We start from the raw sequence: 21866 nt of genomic DNA on the forward strand, positions 1-21866 counted from the left end.
CAGAGGCAAAAGCTGCCTTCTTGAAAGTGAATCCGTGGAAAGCATCGGGCCCCGAAGACGCCCTGGGCGAGCACTCAGAGCCTGCGCAGACCAGCTGGCGAGTGCATTTGCAGATATCTTCAGCATCCCACTCCTCCGCTATGAGGTCCCCACCTCCTTCAAGAAGACCACCATAATACCAGTACCAAAGAAGTACAAGATAGCCTGCCTCAACAACTACCGATCGGTGGCCCTGACGCCTGATATCATGAAATGCTTCGAACAGCTCGTCACGAGACGGATCACGGCCAGCCTCCCTCGATCCACTGCAGTTTGCCAATCACAGCATCTGCTGTGGATCAGTTGCTATCTCATTGGCTCTACAATCAACACTCGAACACCTCGACAACAAGGACACCTATGTAAGACTGCTGTTCATCGACTACAGCTCCGCCTTCAACACCATTATCCGAATAGGCGCCAGAATGTGGTGACTAGAGGCTTTTCACGATAACATCATTGAAGCCTACTTTTGACAATAAGCTATTATTATTATTAACCAAACTCCACAATCTTGGACTTGACCCCTCCCTGTGCAGCTGGATCCTCGATTTCCTCACCAACAGACCGCAATCTGTCAGGATAGGCAACAGCACCTCCTCCACAATAGTCCTCAACACCGGAGCCCCACAAGGATGTGTGCTCAGTCCTCTACTGTATTCCCTATACACACATGACTGTGTGACAAGATTGAATTCTAACTCAATCTATAAGTTTGCGGATGATACGACTGTGGTGGGCCGTATCTCAAACAACGCCGAATCAGACTACAGCAGGGAGATAAATCACTTGGTTGCATGGTGTACCGATAACAACCTCTCTCTAAATGTTGGAAAGACCAAGGAACTGATCATCGACTTCAGGAAACGTAGCACGACACACACTTCCGTCTGCATATGGTGATGGGAGACTTCAACTTCCCCAATATTGACTGGGACTCACTTAGTGCCAGGGGCTTAGACGGGGCAGAGTTTGTAAGGAGCATCCAGGAGGGCTTCTTAAAACAATATGTAGACAGTCCAACTAGGGAAGGGGCGGTACTGGACCTGGTATTGGGGAATGAGCCCGGCCAGGTGGTAGAAGTTTCAGTAGGGGAGCATTTCGGGAACAGTGACCACAATTCAGTAAGTTTTAAAGTGCTGGTGGACAAGGATAAGAGTGGTCCTAGGGTGAATGTGCTAAATTGGGGTAAATACGCGGGAACTGAAGAACCTAGATTGGGGGCGGATGTTTGAGGGTAAATCAACATCTGACATTTGGGAGGCTTTCAAGTGTCAGTTGAAAGGAATTCAGGACTGGCCTGTGAGGAAGATGGATAAATACGGCAATTTTCGGGAACCTTGGATAACGAGAGATATTGTAGGCCTTGTCAAAAAGAAAAAGGAGGCATTTGTCAGGGCTAAAAGGCAGGGAACAGACAAAGCCTGTGTGGAATATAAGGAAAGTAGGAAGGAACTTAAGCAAGGAGTCAGGAGGGCTAGAAGGGGTCACGAAAAGTCATTGGCAAATAGGGTTAAGGAAAATCCCAAGGCTTTTTACACGTACATAAAAAGCAAGAGGGTAGCCAGGGAAAGGGTTGGCCCACTGAAGGATAGGCAAGGGAATCTATGTGTGGAGCCAGAGGAAATGGGTGAGGTACTAAATGAATACTTTGCATCAGTATTCACCAAAGAGGAGTTGTTGGATGTTGAGTCTGGAGAAGGGTGTGTAGATAGCCTGGGTCACATTGAGATCCAAAAAGACGAGGTGTTGGGTGTCTTGAAAAATATTACGGTAGATAAGTCCCCAGGGCCTGATGGGATCTACCCCAGAATACTGAAGGAGGCTGGAGAGGAAATTGCTGAGGCCTTGACAGAAATCTTTGGATCCTCACTGTCTTCAGGTGATGTCCCGGAGGTCTGGAGAATAGCCAATGTTGTTCCTCTGTTTAAGAAGGGTAGCAAGGATAATCCAGGGAACTACAGGCCGGTGAGCCTTACGTCAGTGGTAGGGAAATTACTGGAGAGAATTCTTCGAGACAGGATCTACTCCCATTTGGAAGCAAATGGACGTATTAGTGAGAGGCAGCATGGTTTTGTGAAGAGGAGGTCGTGTCTCACTAACTTGATAGAGTTTTTCGAGGAGGTCACAAAGATGATTGATGCAGGTAGGGCAGTGGATGTTGTCCATATGGACTTCAGTAAGGTCTTTGACAAGGTCCCTCTTGGTAGACTAGTACAAAGGGTGAAGTCACACGGGATCAGGGGTGAACTGGCAAGGTGGATACAGAACTGGCTAGGTCATAGAAGGCAGAGAGTAGCAATGGAAGGATGCTTTACTAATTGGAGGGCTGTGACCAGTGGTGTTCCGCAGGGATCAGTGCTGGGACCTTTGCTGTTTGTAGTATATATATATAAATGATTTGGAGGAAAATGTAACTGGTCTGATTAGTAAGTTTGCAGACGACACAAAGGTTGGTGGAATTGCGGATAGCGATGAGGACTGTCAGAGGATACAGCAGGATTTAGATTGTTTGGAGACTTGGGCGGAGAGATGGCAGATGGAGTTTAATCCGGACAATAGTGTAGATGGGCTTTAGAGTGGTTTCACAGGTCGGTGCAACATCGAGGGCCGAAGGGCCTGTACTGGGCTGTAATGTTCTATGTTCTAAATGTGAGGTAATGCATTTTGGAAGGTCTAATGCAGGTAGGGAATATACAGTGAATGGTAGAACCCTCAAGAGTATTGAAAGTCAGAGAGATCTAGGTGAATAGGTCCACAGGTCACTGAAAGAGGCAACACCTGAGAAGGTAGTCAAGAAGGCATACGCGTGCTTGCCTTCATTGGCCAGGGCATTGAGTATAAGAATTGGCAAGTCATGTTGCAGCTGTATAGAACCTTAGTTAGGCCACACTTGGAGTATAGTGTTCAATTCTGGTCGCCACACTACCAGAAGGATGTGGAGGCTTTAGAGAGGGTGCAGAAGAGATTTACCAGAATGTTGCCTGGTATGGAGGGCATTAGCTATGAGGAGCGGTTGAATAAACTTGGTTTGTTCTCACTGGAACGACGGAGGTTGAGGGGCGACCTGATAGAGATCTACAAAATTATGAGGGGCATAGACAGAGTGGATAGTCAGAGGCTTTTCCCCAGGGTAGAGGGGTCAATTACTAGGGGGCATAGGTTTAAGGTGAGAGGGGCAAGGTTTAGAGTAGATGTACGAGGCAAGTTTTTTTACACAGAGGGTAGTGGGTGCCTGGAACTCGCTACCGGAGGTGGTGGTGGAAGCAAGGACGATAGTGACATTTAAGGGGCATCTTGATAAATACATGAATAGGATGGGAATAGAGGGATACAGCCCCAGGAAGTGTAGAAGATTGTAGTTTAGTCGGGCAGCATGGTCGGCACGGGCTTGGAGGGCTGAAGGGCCTGTTCCTGTGCTGTACTTTTCTTTGTTCTTTGTTTGCATCAATGTCTCCGAAGTGGAGATGATCGAGAGCTTTAGTTCCTGCAGGTCACAATCACCAACAGTCTGTCCTGGTCCACTCACGTTGATGGAATAGTCAAGAAAGACCAACAACGTCTCTACTTCCTACGAAAACTAAAGAAATTTGGCATGTCTGCATCGACTCTCACAAACTTCTACAGATGTGCGATAGAGAGCATCCTATCCGGCTGCATCACAGCCTGGAATGGCAACTGCTCGGTGCAAGATCGTATGAAACTGCAGAATGTGGTGAACTCAGCCCAGCGCATCACACAAGCTTACCACCCCCACATTGATTCTGTATACACCTTAGGAAGGCAGACAGCATTATCAGAGACCCCTCCCACCTAGGCATTGCCTTCTTCCAGACCCTTCCATCAGGCAGAAGGTACAGTAGTCTGAAGACCCGCACATCCAGACATAGGAACAGCTTCTTCCCTACAGCTACAAGACTCCTCAACGACTCCCCCCTGGACTGATCTGTTCCCTGTAAGACACCCTATGCTGCTCTTGCTCATGTATTTGCTTTGTTTGGCCCCATGTTCCGCACTGTAACCAATCACTGTTCTGTCGATGTACCATTTGTCAATGTTCTCTGTTGATCATCCTTTTGTCTACTATGTACATTCCCTCAGCCGCAGAAAAATACTTTTCACTGTACTTCAGTACATGTGACAATAAATCAAATCAAAATATTGAATATACTCGAGGCGGCTAGATATAGCACTTCGGGCAAATGGGATCAAAGGTTATGGGGAGAAAGCAGGGTTAGGCGATTGGGTTGGATGATCAACCATGATCGTGATAAATGGCGGAGTAGGCTCAAAGGACCAAAAGGCCCCCTCCTGCTCCTATCTTCTATGTATCTATGGCAGAGCACCGGGGCAGGTTGTAACATTGTGCACAGGTGTTTAATGTGAAAAGATGTACAGATATACATCTTATGAGCCCTAACACTATGTCTAGGTTGATCCCCAGGAGTGGAGGTGGCCTGCTGTGGTTTCTGTCCTGCGACCTAGGTCCCCTTCGGCAGGTGTCTTCTGGGGCGACCGGCTGCTGCTTGCGTGTTCCTGGTGGCGTGGTGCTGACCTGTTCTGCCTGCTGCCCACCAGCTGCACCAGGGGCAGGAAGGAAGGGGGGGGGTGTGGGGGAAGTCAGAGGTGCTGGGTGTTCTGGCACCTCCCCTGCGGGAGTCATCGGCACAGACCGCATCACCTCCTCCTCCCTCGGGGTGCTTGATGGCCCACGGGGTGCGAGTGGAGTTAACCCCCGAGGCTCCCCCACCACCTGGCGCTGCCAGTCCTGTAGGTCCGCTGCCATCTCGACCAGGGCCTGCATGCTCACAGCCATGGAGCACAGGGAGTGGATCACATCCGTCTGGGACTGTGCCACCACCTTCTGGGTCTGTGACACATTGCCCACTGACAGCACCATCTCCGTCTGGGACTGAGTCATCTCCCTCTGCACCTGGGTAATGTCACCAACGCCGTCAGCCATGGCCTGCTGTTACTGGGCCATGCTGAGGAGCGCTACTGCAATGTCCAGGTGGCTCTGGCACATGGCTGCCTGTGAGAGGGAGGCCACGCGGGGCCTCAGCCACCGCCTGCACAGAGTGCCCCAGGCCTTGGACATGATTGCCACCAAGGCCTCCACTGTAGATGCCACCCATGTGGTGTTAGCCTGGGTGGCATGCACAGCCAGCACCACTTTCTGCTCCTGCACGTGGCGGGACTATCCCACTTACGCCTGCAGGTGCTGGATGCTCGCCGACAAGCCCTCATGTAGTCCCTGGCTCTGTGACTGCATTGCCACGATCGATGGGACTGTCCGTTCAAGAAGCCCAAAACCCACCTGGACAGCAACTAGTCCCTGGGGTCAGCCTGCCCTCCGACTGTCCGCCCCCTCGGGAGTTCTACCTCCACCTGCTGTACGGGAGCATGTGTGTGGTGCACACCAGATAGTGCTCCAGGAGCCTCTTCACTAAAGTGCCAGCCGAGGAGAGTGGCTCTGGGATGGTGAAGGGTGTTGGAGACACCTATAACAGGAAAACCGTGTAATCCCCGGACTCTGCTCCGGAGTGTCCTGGGTCTTGGGTCTATGGCTCGCGTCTGTGTTAGTGCCTTCGTCGCTAGTCAGTCCGTGGGGCTCTGGCTGAGGGCAGGGGACATGAGAAGGGCTTGCCCCACCACCAGCAATTATTGGCAGCCTTCTCCTGGGGTGGGGGGGGGGGGGGTGGGGGGGGGAGAGAGAGAGAGAGAAAGAAAGAATAAAAAACAGAAAGTGAACATTGTTGGACAGTCCAACACATGCAGTCCAGGGGACAGGCAGCTGGTAGCTTCAGGGCACCCGGCCATGGTGGCCGGTATGAATGCCGGCATGTGGTGCAGGGTGGGGGCAGTTATGACTGTGCAGTATGGGGGTTGGTGCCAGGGCACAGTGCTGCCTGCTCACCCTGGCTGCCCTGTGGAGGCTGTGCAGTTTCTTCTGGCACTGCTGGCTTGTCCAGATGGTGTTTCTGAATAAGACAGGCGAGCGGGACTAAGCCAATGAGGATTCTGATTTCCCTACTTTCTATTGGGAACTTAAAAATAAATGAACTTCTCAATCGTACATATTGTTATGATAAGAAAGAAGTTTTCTTTAAATTGACAACTAGTAAATGTAGATTTCAAGAAAACAAATGTTTCTTTCATATCAATGTGCATGACGAATAAAGTGTCAAATCAAGATATTTCCTGGCCAGGAGTGTGGAAAAGAAATTACCCCATATTTCTCGATGAAACCAGGTTGATTTTTCAATAACACTTGTAGACAGGTTAAAATTTCACCTGCTTAAAGATTATTTTCCCCAATCCAAGTGAAATGCTGGGTGTGGCTGCACGTTACTTATATTTCTGTCATGCTTTCAAGATAGAAAGTGTCCCACAGTGCTACAACCTGAATAAAATGGACTGTAAGCCAATAAAGGATTACTCTTGAGGTGGTGACCAAAAGCTTGGTCAAAGATGTGGGTTTAAAAAGGGTAGTATAGAGGAGATTGGGAAGCAGAGAAGTTTAAGCATAGACATCGAATTCAGTAAACAGATAACATTGATACAGAAGGTCCTGAATGAAAGAGTATCCTGATGATAATTAATTTTTTAATACATTCTTGCTGACATCATCCAATGGCCAGTTATGAACATGAAAAGCCTCCTAAGCACAGAAAAAATAAAATTAGTTGCGGTCTAATTAAACCATTAAAACATTAAGTGATAGACAGGTTCCCTATTAATATACAAGTTTAATTTTACTCATTTCACTTTCCCATAATTACAAATTTCCTTTAGGAAATAAATATGGTGCAAAAAGAAATATTTATTCCAAAGTACAGTTAATTTATATTAAACGAGATATGCAAACAGCGATACTTTAAAAATAACTCAAATCTGGAAACAACCCCAACATGTTTCAGACTTCAATAATCATCTAGTAACACAATCAAACTGTACATGTTCTTCAGAGATGAGAATAGTTTGGTAAATTTAAAACATATAAATAAAGAGTAACTGAAATGCCCATTGGTAGCCTCAAGAGTTAGTATAATGAACTGAGCTATGGTAACACAGTGGTTAGCACAGTTGCTTCACAGCCCCAGGGACCCAGGTTCGATTCCCAGCTTGGGTCACTGTCTGCGGAGTCTGCATGGGTTTCCTCCGGGTGCTCCGGTTTCCTTCCACAAGTCTGAAAGACTTGCTTGTTAGGGGAATTGGACATTCTGAATTCTCCCTCAGTGTACCTGAACAGGCACCGGAATGTGGCAACTAGGGGCTTTTCACATTAACTTCATTGCAGTGTAATGTAAGCCTACTTGTGATAGTAATAAAGATTATTATACACTGGGACACCACTATAATGCAGTCTGCTAGAACTCTGAATAACACAGATTCTTCTTGGACCCCAAATATAGGCTTCTCTAAATATAGGCTGAATTTTGGATAGGGATACATGTACTCGCCAGTCCAACAGATCCAATCTCTCAAGATATCCAGTAAGCTGAAGGAGGTAATTACGACATTGAGACTGAGCCTCTGCCATTATCCCATACAATAATCCAATAGGTGGCGAAAACACTTGAGATGGCTGGAGGCCAATTGGAAATCAACTAATGTAAGGATTATGTAACTTCAGAATATCCTACATCTAGCAAAGGAAGAGGCAAGGAGTAAACACAAGTTGCAAAAAATTATTGATTACTTCAGCATATGCTCACCCAGTCAATAAATAAGATTTTGATTTTGTTGACTATGTGCTCTCAAAATACTGGTGTAATCTGTATAAGTAAGAACTGACCATCTGTGAATTTGAGCAGTCTGATTGTACATTTATATTCACATTTTTGTTACAAGAAATAAAACTTATTTTTGATGGAGTTGATTTTGTTCTGTTACCATTAGTTTCTTTATTTACATCAAATCTGATGGTTTCTCTGTTTAGGCCATTTGAATCCATTTATCTGTAGTTCACCGTTATTTTGACTATTGGTTTGGCGCTTTTAGCATCACAACATGGCCACGCCTATGCCACACCATTGTGTTGAAATATGGCCCCGTGGATCAGGGCCATGGGGAGAAATTGTGAGTCTGGCGCTTCTCCTGCTTTTGGCCCCTTATCCCACCACCCTCCCTTTGTACGTCCCTTTTACATTCTTCAAGTGCACAGAAATGGGAACCATTGTGACAGTGGGATCAAACTGTACCATGCAGGTTCAGCAATACTTCTTGCTTTGGTACTCCTATTTATAAATCTCAGATCTCTGTATGACATACTCTACAACCACAGTTTTGTCAGACAATCACAGTTTGGTTGTGCATATTGTGCAACCAACTCAGCTTCGTTGAACCTGGTCCTCTACAATATCCAGACAGCAACATCCAAAAGGCAAGCACTGCAAACAACTATCCTATGCAAAAATTAGAATATCTTGAATTAACAGTGACATATCCATTGGTGCTAGACGTCTGGTTTCATTTCAAAGTTTAAAAATTGCAAAACCTTCCAGTAAATTAGCACCAGCCAATTCACCTATGATAATGCGAGGGGGGGGGGGGGGGGGAGGAAGGAAGCGAGAGAGAGAAAGACCCACGCAGACACGGGGAGAATGTACAAACTCCACATGGACAGTAACCCGGGACCGGGATCGAACCCAGATCCTCGGCGCCTTGAGGCAGCAGTGTTAACCATTGCGCCACTGTGCCGCCCTGAGAAACTGAGTCAAAACTTCAGGTCCACAATCTCACTAGCTCTGATGAAGGGTCATTGACCCTGGTTTCTCCCAGTACAGATTTCAGAAATGCTGAGCATTTCCAACACGGGATTTAACCCCATTTGCCAGCCCTCCAAAAAGCAATCTTGCGATCCTCTCATTTCCCTTCCGCACAACATGATTTTTAAAAAGTTATGGTATGAAGAAAACATAAGCAACAATGTCAAAACAATAAACTGAGAATTTTAAAAATGAGAAATCAATAAAAGTTACCATTAAAAAGTACCAAACAGCAGAGCTAACTAATAAAACTTCACCTTTTTGCCTAAGAAGCAGCGTTAGAGATAGATGAGGCCTCAAGCCCTGGTCACCACAGAAGGGGGGAGGGGACCAGAGCCAAGCAAGGAGGTGGGTTTAACCATCATTGACCTTGCGTTTGTTACGTGGTGGCATACAGTTGGCCGTGGTGGAATTCATTTGAAATTGGGAAGTGGGTTTTCAGCCTGGGCTTTCCTCCTCACCTGGTCCAGTGTGTGGATCGATTTTGGGGTGAGATGGGCTGTCCTTGTCCCCACACCAAGCAGCGTGTGGGTGGCTTGCCCAGTCTCAGGATTCTCATTCAACTTCATTGCAGCTTTAGTGCAAAAGCCAAAACTTCTCAAGTTGTTCTCCCTAACTCTACCCCATTGTCCTTCACGGTATGCTGGAATATCCCTTTTTCTATTAATTTGATATCCTTTCTATTTTAGGAATTCAAAATTACACTATCCTATGCCTTTCACAAATGGTACTTAATTACTCAGCGCTCCCTGGCCTGGGAGGTTTGGATGTTTTCTCACTGACAAGGCATTCATTATATCTGTGAAAGCAGCAGGATGTGCTTCCTCTCAGCCCGGACACTCCCAACTGCCCCAGATCCTGCTGTTGCTGTAACCACCTCTGGACTCCCTGGCTCAACCATCTCCAGGACTGTAGTCTTTTAGTGGGCTGGCATCTGTTCAGGAGGGTGAGAATACAGCCAAGCATGCACCCTGGTTGTGAAAACAAATGACCACACAGACTCTGGCTCTTGCTCCAATAACCCTTTGTTTTACAGAAGTTTATGCCAAAGCGGCGTGGTCACTGCGCCCTTCTCTGGGAACATTGAGGTGGAGAGGCAGTCACTTGAAGGGAGGGGCAGGAGGAGACATGCAGCCACGGCCCTGGTGATGACTGTGTGCACCCCCACCTCCCAGCACCCATCACGGATCACGTTGTAGTGGGGTCACAGTGTATTCCCTCAAAAGATAGAAAATATTTACCAATCCTGTTTGGCCTGGTACAAATATATCCAAAGGACAGTTTGGAAGGGACCTTGTAGCATCAATTCCATGTGAAGTGACTGTTATTTTTATTAAATTAACACAATTCTATTTTCTCATGCGTATCCACCTCTATTTTTGTTCAATTTAAAATCAGGAGAAATGACAGTAAGTTTTCTTGTTTGTGTTGCAAAGTCACATATCTGAAGCATTTCTTAAAGTCATATAAAATTGGAGCTTGTTTCGATCCGCTGAAAGTCCACGATGAAAAGATATGTTTAAAAGGAATGTCAAAGGTCGCCATCTATATTACAATCCACCCAGTAGATATCCATAATGGAATATGACAAGTGGAGGATTCTTCATATCACTACACTTCTACCGCTGCGAGAACTCCCTCGTTCCTGTCAACAAAAAAAATGTTACGCTCATTTGATGTTCTTTTTGCGAGCAACACTACATACTAAAAATGACCTATTTTACAAATTTATTTGATCTCTTGCAACCCTCATTTTTACAAGGTGAATGGTTGGGGAGGGCGGGCAGGGTGGAATAAAATACAAAATCAAACAGCATAAAATAGCACTTCAATTTTTGAGTACTTGCAAGAAGGAATAGTTTGCCATCTCCAAACAGTAACAGCACGACGACTCAGGATCATAATTTACACCGCTGTCTACAGCAGGATCTCTATTATTGCATTCAGGGACTGGAATTTGATATTTAATCACAATACTGAACTGATTACATTAATGGAATTATATGGTTAGGCTCTTTTATTAATATTGCTGGTGTAAGAACTTTCCCTGTTGGTTATGATTTCACATATGGCCCAGTCAAGATGAAGAACTTTGCTTTCAGGAAGAATCGGAAGTGCCAACGTCCATTCTGCACTCCAGAGAACCCAAACAATGTGACATCACATCATAATCTCCAAACGCATACCACACAAAAGAGCGGAGTAGCAAGTCAAGACATTTTTATAACCCATGCCTGAGGGATAGAAATGACTGTGGTAAATGTTCAGAAAGATACTTAATAATACAACAAAAAGAAAACCAACTTACTGATTGTCGTCCATTATTAGATCTTCGTGCACTGCTTTGCTCTGATCCCCCATCTACAGAATGGTAGCTTGGGGGCTTCTCATGATACTTAAATGGCTTCTTCAAGTTATCCAACCAGTCTGCCATTCGATCATCCGGTCGAACCCTGTCGTATCGAGAGTGGTTATCATAATCATCCAGGGAACTCCATGATCCATGTCGTCTTCCACGAGGTGGAGGAGAATAGCTTTGGTCTCTGCGCCTATTTCTTCTTTCAGGTGAGTAATCTTTATTATTTCGATGATGTGGTCTCCTGTCCTCATCGTAACCTCTTCTGCCATGCCGCTGGTTTGAACTGCTGGGTCTTGACCTACGATCATCGGAATCATCACTATAATCCCCATAATTTTGTCTTCTTGGGAGCAACTGACCTCTCTGTCGACCATCTTCAAAATTGTCTCTCCTATTCTCTCGAGATCGATTAGGTCTTCGGTCTTGCGAGCTCTGACTAGACCTTGATTCTTCTCGAGATCTTTGATTCCTGCGGAGGCCTATATCCAAAATATCCTCATGGCTTCTAGCCCTTCGTTGGTTATTCCTCCGGGAGGAATTACTGGTTTGTTGTGATGAAGGGAGGCTGGTTTCACGGACTGTCTCCAGTATGGGAGGTAGATGGATAACACGACGATCTATTTCTCTAATTCCAACTTCGTTCAGTGATGAAAGCACGCTGGGAGGTGCACTGCCACTTGTACGGATTCCATTTTGTAAAGGCTGTACAGTGCTTAAGTTTTTCACCTCATTTTCTATATAGTCTAGCATCTTAACAGAAGGGTTTGGGTAGGCACTGTAAGGGATCATAGTCAATGGTATGCTGTTCTTGGTGGAAAAATCTATATAATGGGAACAAAGATATAAAGAGAGATTAAACTTTCAAATAAAAGCTTTTGAACTATCTTCAAATAAAATAAGGGAAGAAAATAAGTGAAGGCATTGATAGCAAGTGAAATAGTAGATCTCTACTAATTACTGAATGAGTCTAAAAACGATTAAAGATAGTGACAGAAAATGCTATTAAAAAAAAGTTAAAATGTCAGAACAGTAATGGAAGTAAGTAAAGTCACCATAGACCCAGTTGACCATAGGCTACTTCCCCCTTTGAGGGGGAGAGCTGACTGATGGTGATTTAACACAAGGATCACCACGCCTCAAGCGAGGGGCAAGGTTGAGAAGGCAGGTTTTCAGGATTGAACCCGCACTGTAGGCCTTGCTCTGCATCACAAATTGCTGTCCAGCCAACTGAGCTAATATAATGTGGGATCTGGAGGAAATCATGCATTGGGAGGGACCATTGGCAAGGTTTACTGAAACACAGCTGCAGCATAATCAGGTCTGGAAATTAAACATTACAGGGTATAATTACTTGGCAAAGCTAGAGAGAGAAAATGGAGAGCTGCAGTAGCTGTACTTATTTGGAGTAACATAATGGCAGTGGGAAAATGGAAGACCCAGGATTTCCCAAACTTTTCCAGTCACGGAAGCAAGAGTACAGAGAGAACCCCTGAGAAACATTATGTTGAAGAGCTGAACCACAAAAAATTGATAGTTTTCATTTAAAAAAGGTATTTTCTATTTCTTATGTATTATACATTATAATCAAAATGTTAATCTTATTCAACAAAGTACTTAAGTTCCACCTATGACAACTGCGTTCCTTGCTCCACCATCGCTTGCCTTTGCTCGTGCCCGGGACTTACTTTGATGCTATTTCCAGCTCATCCAATCAGAGCCTGGCTTCTAAGTAGCTGATTAGTGCACCTGTCAGAAGCCACTGCAGTGTGAAAACCATCTCCCATTGGACAAGATGGGAGACAGCTTTTTTCAAATTTACCATGAAACCCTGGGGTTCTGTGGAAACCAGTTTGGGAAATATTGTGCAAGACAAAAACAGGATCCGCATGGAAAGAGATTAAAGGTAATAAAAAGGATCCATCAAGTGTGGTCTAGAGAGCAGCTAATAATGGAACGGTGGCGGTGGTGGTGAAGAAATATCCAGACAAATATGGGAAGAGTCAAAATGCAGAATCATCATCATGGTGGATTTCAACTACCTGCAATTCTTTGAACAGGAGAGCTAGGTAAATGGAATAAGGGCATATAGTTCCTTCAATCTGTCCAGGACTCTGTTCTAACTGAATATGTAACAAACGCCACAAGGGAAGATTTGCTATTGGATTTAGAGTAAGAAGTCTTACAACACCAGGTTAAAGTCCAACAGGTTTGTTTCAAATCACTAGCTTTCGGAGCACTGCTCCTTCCTCAGGTGAAAGAGGTAGGTTCCAGAAACATGTATACAGACAACATCGATGCAAGACGATACTTTGAATGTGAGTCTTTGCAGGTAATTAAGTCTTTACAGGTCCAAACGGAGCAACTGGAGAGAGAAAGATAATCACAGAGGTGTGAATTGTCTCAAGCCAGGACAGTTGGTAGGAGTTTGCAAGCCCAGGCCAGATTGTGGGGGAGTGAATATAATGCGACATGAATCCAAGGTCCCGGCTGAGGCCGTACTCACGTGTGCGGAACTTGGCTTTACGTTTCCGCTCGGCGATTCTGCGTTGTCGCGCGTCCTGAAGGCCACCTTGGAGAACGCTTACCCAAAGATCAGAGGCTGAATACCCTTGACTGCTGAAGTGTTCCCCCGACTGGAAGGGAACATTCCTGCCTGGCGATTGCCTGGAACCTACCTCTTCATTCACCTGAGGAAGGAGCAGTGCTCCGAAAACTAGTGATTTGAAACAAACCTGTTGGACTTTAACCTGGTGTTGTAAGACTTCGTACTGTGCTCACCCCAGTCCAACGTCGGCATCTCCACATCATTGGATTTAGAATTAGGGGTAAACCAGAGCTGAGAGAAATAAAGGTAGGGAACATCTTGGCAACATTGATCATGTTGTAATACACTTTTAAGACGATGATACAGAAGGACAAAGTGTGGTGAAAACCCAAATTTATAAATTGGAGAAAAACAGATTGAGGGAATTTGGGAAAATGGGCAATTTTATTGACAAATAACAAAGTAGAACAACAATGGGACTGTTAAAATAGTGCTCAACAGAATGCAGGAATATATACTCCACTGAAAGGAAAGAACAAACAAAACAGTAGAGAGACTCCATGGATGAATGTAGGCATAAGAGAACAATTGAGGATTAGGAAAGAGGTATGCATTATGTAAAAGAGAGGAAATGAAGAGATGGGTATACAGTTCTAAAAGGCTATTAGGAAAGCAATGAGGAACAATTAAATCAAATCATTAAACATAAAACAAGACAGCAAACCATTATACAAGCACATCAATAAAAATAAAAGACCCTTATGGAAATAAAACAATTAAGGGATCGACAGGATAGTATCACAGGAGAGAGATAGATGGTAGAAATATTAAATAATCATTTTACTTCAGTATTTACAAGGGAGATATTGAATGATGAGATGAATAATGAGAGAGGTGCATTTAAAATAAGAATGTTTGCAACAGTGCTAACCACTGTGCCACCTATGGTTAGCGCTTCTGGACAATTACGGAGTAGACCCTTATGTAGGAATTTCCTGGAGGGATTCCCCAACGCATCATTGGGCTAACTCCTAAATGTTTAATCTGAGGAAGGAGCAGCGCTCCGAAAGCTAGTGACATCGAAACAAACCTGTTGGACTTTAACCTGGTGTTGTAAGACTTCATACAGTGCTCACCCCAGTCCAACGCCGGCATCTCCACATCCTAAATGTAATGCAGGGGAACTAGGAAGTTATGGCCCATTATTACTCATATTTCATCATTTGTAAACTCGGGTGCACTGCCTGACGACTGTTGGATAGCTAATGAAGTTCCTCTGTTTAAGAAGGGAGATAGAACATGTTCAGGGGATTGTAAACTCAGGTGGTAGGAAAAATGATTGAATTCTTCCTAAAGGAGAGCGTTGAAGAGCATCTAGAAGTTATCAATATAATGATAAATAGTATGGACTTCAAAAAAGAAAATCTTGTTTGATCAACGTTATACCACAAGAGTAGACAATAGTAATGCAGTAGATGCAATTTATTTGGATTTTTAAAAGGTCTTTGGAAGGTGCCCCATAATAGACTAATGAATAAGGTCAGAGAATGTGGAGCCAGGGGGCTAATGGCAGAATGAATTGCCAGCTCACTTCATGCCAGAAAATAGAGGGTGGGAATAAAGGGCAGTTATTCAGACTGGCAGAAGGTGGTAAGTGATGGTCCACAACGCCCAGTGCTGAAACCACTGCTGGTTACAATTTACATTTGGACTTTTGTTTGCAATCAAAAATACAATATCTAAATTGGTGGATTACACCAAGTGTGGGGGTGGGTAAGGTAGTTAATGTTCAGGAGGACAATGCACAAAGGTAGTACATGAAAAATTAGAGAGGTGCAAGTCTAGGTGGGGGTAGAGGAACAAAGATATCAAAATATTAATACTTAATTACAAAATGGAAAGCCATCAAAATAACAAATATGGGGAAGTTATGTTAAACCTTTATCAAGCTTTTGTTAGACAAGAGTACTGCTTGCAGTTCTGGTCGCCATATTATAAAAGGCATAGAGGCACTGGAGAGGGTGCAGAGAAGATTTCCAAGGATGATACCAGAATTGCGTGAGTATACATATCAGGAAAGACTTCACAGGCCATGTCTATTTTCTCAAAATTGTAGAAAATATTTTCTCTTGCGGGGAAGAGCCACTTTCCACTTGAGGCCATCAATGGAAGATAGTAACTAAGAAATCCAACAGAGAATTCAGAGGATACATCTAGTTATGTTCTGTGTTATGGCTGTAGCACCGATGCACACAGAACATCTAGTTCTTTGACTAGTAAGATCATTTATTAACAAGAGTAACACGTGGAAAGATAACGAACGAATTGTGATACAGACAGTAACGAATAAATGAATTCAGTGAATTCTCCAAGAGCTACTTCTAGTGCGACTATCCTCTTACACGACTTACTACCAATTGCCGGATAATTCGAGTCACATGGTAGATCTCACCGATAACTATACACATTGATGGACAACTATATACAAAAAACTGTGCACAAGCATATCGCCACACTTCTTTCCAATGGGGTGGCAAGAATGTAGAAGTTGTTATAATAGCAAGGAGGAAGGCAAATGGAATGTTGACCTTGTTTCAAGGGGGATGAAGTATAAATGTAGGGAAGTTTTGCGACAAATGTACAGTGCATTGTACTTTATAGACTTTGTCGCCTTATTTAAGGAGGAATATACTTGCATTAGAAGCTGTTGGTTCGCTTGGCCGATTAATGGAATGAATGGGTTGTCTTATGAGGAATGGGAGAACAAATTGGGTCTGTACTGATTTGAGCTTAGAAGAATGAGAGATGATCTTTTTGAAACATTCAAAGTTCTGAGGGGGATTGACAGAGTGGATGCTGAAAGAATATTTCTCCTCATTGAGGAATCTAGAACAAGGTGGCAGAGTTTTAAAAAGGAATTGCTCATTTAAGAAGGAAATGAGAAGAGTTTCTTCTCTGACAGTCATTATTCTTTGGAATTCTGTTTCCCCAGTGGGCAGTGGAGGCTGGGTCATGAAAAATATTCGAGGCGGAATTAGACAGATTTTTGATCTATAAAGGAAGTTAAGGGTTATGGAGGCAGGCAGGTAAGTAGAGTGAAGGCTACAATCATATCAACCATGATCTTATTGACTGATGAAACAATTTTGATGGGCCGAATTGCTGACTCCAACTCCTATTTCCTATGATCATGCAGGGAGTAGGAGGTTGAAGAGTATAGTATAGATGTATTTAAGGGGAAACTAGACAAGCATTTGAGGGAGAAAGGAATAGATGGTCACAATAGTAATATGAAATTAGAAACGATGGTAGGAGGTTAGAGTGGAATAAAAACACCAGCTTGGATTGGTTGGGCCTAATGGCCTGTTTTTGTGCAGTGTAATCCTATTTAATAGGCTTTCAATTATCCCACAGGGAAAGAGTGAATGAATAGGCCCAGAGATGTTGCATGAACTGGATTCAATTCTCCAGCTGAGTTTGAAGACACTAGTTAAGCCTCAGCTGGAGTATTGCACCCAGTTCTGGGTGCTTCACTTTAGGAAGGCTGCAAAGGCATTGTGGAGGTGCAGAAAGAATTCAAGAGAATGGTTTTAGGGATGATGAACTTTCCGTGAAGAAGGTCAAGAGGAGTTTTGATAGGAGGTATTAAAAATCTGGGGTCTGGACAGAATAGATAGGGAGAAACTGTCCCCACTCGTGAACGGATCAAGAACAAGAGATCATAGATTTAAAGTAATTCGTAAAATAAACAAAAGCTAGCAATGAGGAAAAACTTTTCATGCTGCAAGTGGCTATGGTCTGGAATGCACGGTCTATGCAGTGAATGCAGGTTCAATTGACGCATTCCGAAGGAAATTAGACCGTTATCTGGAGAGGAAGAATGTGCAGGGAAGTGGGGAGAAGGCAGCAGAATGGCACTAAGTGAATCACTCAGTCAGAGAGCCTGTGCTGACACAATGCACCAAATGGTTTCCTTTTGAGCTGAAAACAATTATGTGGTCCTATAATTGAACAAAGCATATAATGCAGATGGTCAACTGTCCAGTTTTACCCCTACAGGCAAGTTTCAGGAATGGCAATGTTACTTTCACCGTGTGGTTCTTTTTAAATGCATTAACGGTAGTCCCAAACAGAGATCACGTGTGCACATTTTTTATTCTTTTTAAAGTGAAGCCTTTTTAAATAAAACTATTTTTATGAAAAGTGGAATTGAATGAAAGATAAATCATGTGAATTAGAATAAAACTTGGAGCTGGAAAAAAATACAATGGAAAAGCAATGTCCTGAAGTTTCTTTCAGAGGTGCCTCAGCTCATTGTTGAAAGTTACTGGTGCATAGTCGTGAAAAAGAAATGTTATATTACCATATCTTAGGAACTGGGATGGGGGAAAAAGAAAGCGAATAAAAATAAGCTATCAGTTCAACTTTATGCAGCAACACATTATACTAGGGACTACATACCTCTTTGTGATGGCCCATTCATGTAGAATGAGTTTAACTGGGAATTCCTTTCATCTTCAGTGTACACAGGCCTATTAAACATCCATGGCAGCATTCCATTCTTCGCCTGTTTGACTAGTTCATGCCTTGCAAGAGCTAAATTTAAAAACAAAAGGCAATGCCCCAATTAACTATTTTATTCAAAAACATTAGCAAAAACTTCATAACTGTGAAATTTATAATTAGTACATTACGAATCATATTCTAAAATTGTTGCTAGAATTTCACTTGGTAGCCAGACATAAAAACTGCAAAAGCAAAGTACTGCAGATGCTGGAAACGTGAAGCAAAAACAGAAAACGCGCAGGTAGCATCGGTGGAGGGAGAAAGGTCACAGACCCGGAACATTAACTCTTTCTCTCTCTACAGGTGGCTGCCAGATCTGCTGAGTGTTTCCAACATTTTCTGATCATGTATATATTAAACTGATCTTTCAAATTTATTGCTAGCAAAACTAAACCTTCCATAACCCAAAAAGTGAACTGTCCAGATATTAATGGTGGTTTGTTGGGACTAATGAACACCCCATTTGCAATCTAGTGACTGTAAATAAATTCCCCAAACTAAAATGCAACTTATGTCAGATTATGATTTTTCTGCTTCAGTGGTGCCAAATCTAGAGAGATCCCTTTGTAAAAGAAAATTTAGTTCTTCACACTCCTAATGGCAGAAATCGGCAATCCTCAATATTGCATCCAGTTCTAAATGAAATATCATGACACGGTGGGAAAATATCCAATTCTAACTTAAGATTCTCTCATACATGTGTGCTCCTCCCGAAAACAGGTCTTTGGCTTAGTATCTGCTGCTGTTTCATCCTGGGGTGTTTTCTTGGCAGATTTTATTTGTGATGATTTGTCAGTCTTCCACTCTTGGGGGAGGGCGAGAGGACAGGTACTAAGTCTATCTCAGCCAGAATAGGAATCAAACACAAGCTGCTGGTATTATTCAGAACCATTAGCAGCAGAGAATGAAAGAAAAGGAAGCAAATCCTGCAATCTGGGTCCTACTAACATACATGTGTACTCTGCCACATTAAAGGTTTGAAGCTTGATGGAAATGTAGTCTCCATTCTGAATGATTGAGAAGAACATTATGAAAGTCAATGGCACCAAGCTTCAAAAGTCTGTGAAGAGTCTGCTTTATCCTCCGTCGAAGCTTTGGCCTTTTGAGAGTTGAGAAAATAGGACCTGGCAGGGGAGAGGGTTTTTGCATCTGGACTCAGTGGCCAGTCTAAAGTTGATTTTGTAGGAGTTTTTCCTCAATGCTTATGGAGCTGGCTTAAAGGAGGGCACTAGCATTTGTTCAATAATCATTCCTGAATTTGGAGCATGCAGCGGTTGCATTGCCGACATTTCTCTAGCCCTCTTATGTGTCGCTGAGACACAGTCCAGGACTCACTGCAGTACAGGAATGTGGTGATGACAAATGCTCTGTACAACATGTCTTTTATTGATTTGAGAGGCCATCCCAGCCTTGATTTTGAAGGTGTCGGTTTCAGGGGCGAAATTCTCCGACCCCCCGCCGGGTCGGAGAATCGCCGGGGGCTGGCGTGAATCAAGCCCCCGCCGGTTGCCGAAGTCTCCGGCACCAGAGATTCGGTGGGGGCGGAAATCGCGCCGTGCCGGTTGGCGGCCCCCCCCCCGCTCGATTCTCCGGCCCAGATGGGCCGAAGTCCCGCCGCTAAAATGCCTGTCCCACCGATGTAAATTAAACCACCTACCTTACCGGCGGGACAAGGCGGCGCGGGCGGGCTCCGGGGTCCTGGGGGGGGTGCGGGGCGATCTGGCCCGCGATCGGGGCCCACCGATCCGCGGGCGGGCCTGTGCCGTGGGGGCACTCTTTCCCTTCCGCCTCCGCCACGGTCTCCACCATGGCGGAGGCAGAAGAGACTCCCTCCACTGCGCATGCGTGGGAAGCTGTCAGCGGCCTCTGACCCTCCCGCACATGTGCCGCCCGGAGATGTCATTTCCGCGCCAGCTGGCAGGGCACCAAAGGCATTTTCCGCCAGCTGGCGCCAACCTAGCCCCTCAACGTTGGGGCTCGGCCCCCAAAGATGCGGAGCATTCCGCACCTTTGGGGCGGCGCGATGCCCGCCTGGTTTGTGCCGTTTTGGGCGCCAGTCGGCGGACATCGCGCCGTTTCCGGAGAATTTCGCCCCAGATCTCCCACCCGACAGCTGATGTCATATAATCATGAAGCACCTGCAGGATTGTGATAACATTTCTTGGGCATCCAAATCACTGGCACACAATTCACAGTCAAGTTATTTACTGTGTCATTGGGCTGTACATAATTACCAAATCCCCAATTTTAATTTGTTTATGTGAAAGCAAATAGAGCTGATAGAATTAATCAGACACATATTCGGAGAACGGGAGCATCGTAGCTGGTGCATAGTAGCTGAAAGGATAAGGTGGAAAATCTGGATCCAAACAACAATCACTTCAAAGGGAATGTCAGAACAATGGAAACTTCTAAGCACTGTCTTTGAAATATTTTCCCAATTTTTAAAAATAAATTTAGAATACGCAATTCATTTTTCCCAATTAAGGGGCAATTTAGTGTGGCCAATCCACCTACCCTGCACATCTTTTGGGTTGTGGGGGCGAAACCCACACAAATACGGGGAGACAGTGACCCAGAGCCAGGATCGAACCTGGGACCTCGGCGTTGTGAGGCAGCAGTGCCAACCACTGCACCACCGTGCTGCCCTTATTTTTTTTCCACTGTTAACTAATGACAGCAATATTAGTGTGATGAACGGTTACTGCCTTATCATCATGTAAGGTGATGTCCCCTTTAAGACCGGGCTTGGAACCCTGGGGACTCCGCCTCTGGCTCCGCCCATCTGGGAGCCATACATAAAGGCCTGCCTCATGGTCTGTGTAACAGTCAGCTCTCGTCTCTAGCTGTAGTATAGTTATTAGTCTAATAAAGCCTTCTTTACAGTTTAATCTCTAAGCATCATTATTGAGGGTACCTCAATTAGCAAAACTCCATGTATAAATGCCTTGAACAATTGAATGGTGTGCTGGGATACTTCAGAAGGCATTAAAGACTAGCCAAATATTGTGGTACAGGGGTTATATAAAGTCTGGTTGGAATATTAGTGAACCAATTTTAAAAAGAAAGGATTTGCTGTCTTTTACCCTTGCACTGGCCCAAAAATCAGCTGACTATGCAGAATCTACAGCACAGAACCGACTGTTTGGCCCAACTAACAGAAGCAATCCAGATATCTGCATTAGTAAGTCAAATAAGTGAATGAGAGTTTGAATTCAGTCACCCTACGGGAATTGTAATTTAGTTTATTAAAAATAAAAGGCTCATTTAGTATATAATGATCAGGGATTGTGGTAAAATACAAATTGGTTCATCAATGTATTTTCGTAAAGGAAACCTACAGACCCTACACACTTTGACCTACATGTTACTGCAGTCCCACATCAATGTGGTTGACTCTTAACTGACCTCTGAAGTGGTTTGGCTTGACAGCAAGCCATGGGGTTATATGAGGGCAAGTAGGGATGGGCAATAAAACTGGCCTGGTCAGTGAAGATGATGTCTCAAGAATGAAGACGAAATACTCATGATGAACTTTGGCTTGTTAGAAATATACCTGTACATCTCAACTTAAACTATCATAGTC

At 44.3% G+C, this 21866-nt stretch overlaps 1 protein-coding gene across 1 annotated transcript in view; it reads right to left on the bottom strand.

The window, feature by feature from the left end:
• Window positions 1–6631: 6631 nt before the first annotated feature.
• The window catches only part of LOC140427864 (immunoglobulin-like domain-containing receptor 1), an 82094-nt gene continuing 66859 nt past the window's right edge, over window positions 6632–21866 (bottom strand). The window contains exons 6-8 of the mRNA XM_072513670.1: window positions 18176–18310; window positions 11119–11990; window positions 6632–10455 (exon numbers count right to left, since the gene is read on the bottom strand). Of these exons, the coding sequence (XP_072369771.1) occupies window positions 10414–10455; window positions 11119–11990; window positions 18176–18310 (1049 nt within the window). The 3' untranslated portion in view covers window positions 6632–10413. The remainder of the gene's footprint in view (window positions 10456–11118; window positions 11991–18175; window positions 18311–21866) is intronic.

Source organism: Scyliorhinus torazame, chromosome 8, assembly GCF_047496885.1.
Source record: "Scyliorhinus torazame isolate Kashiwa2021f chromosome 8, sScyTor2.1, whole genome shotgun sequence".
NCBI lineage: Eukaryota > Metazoa > Chordata > Chondrichthyes > Carcharhiniformes > Scyliorhinidae > Scyliorhinus > Scyliorhinus torazame.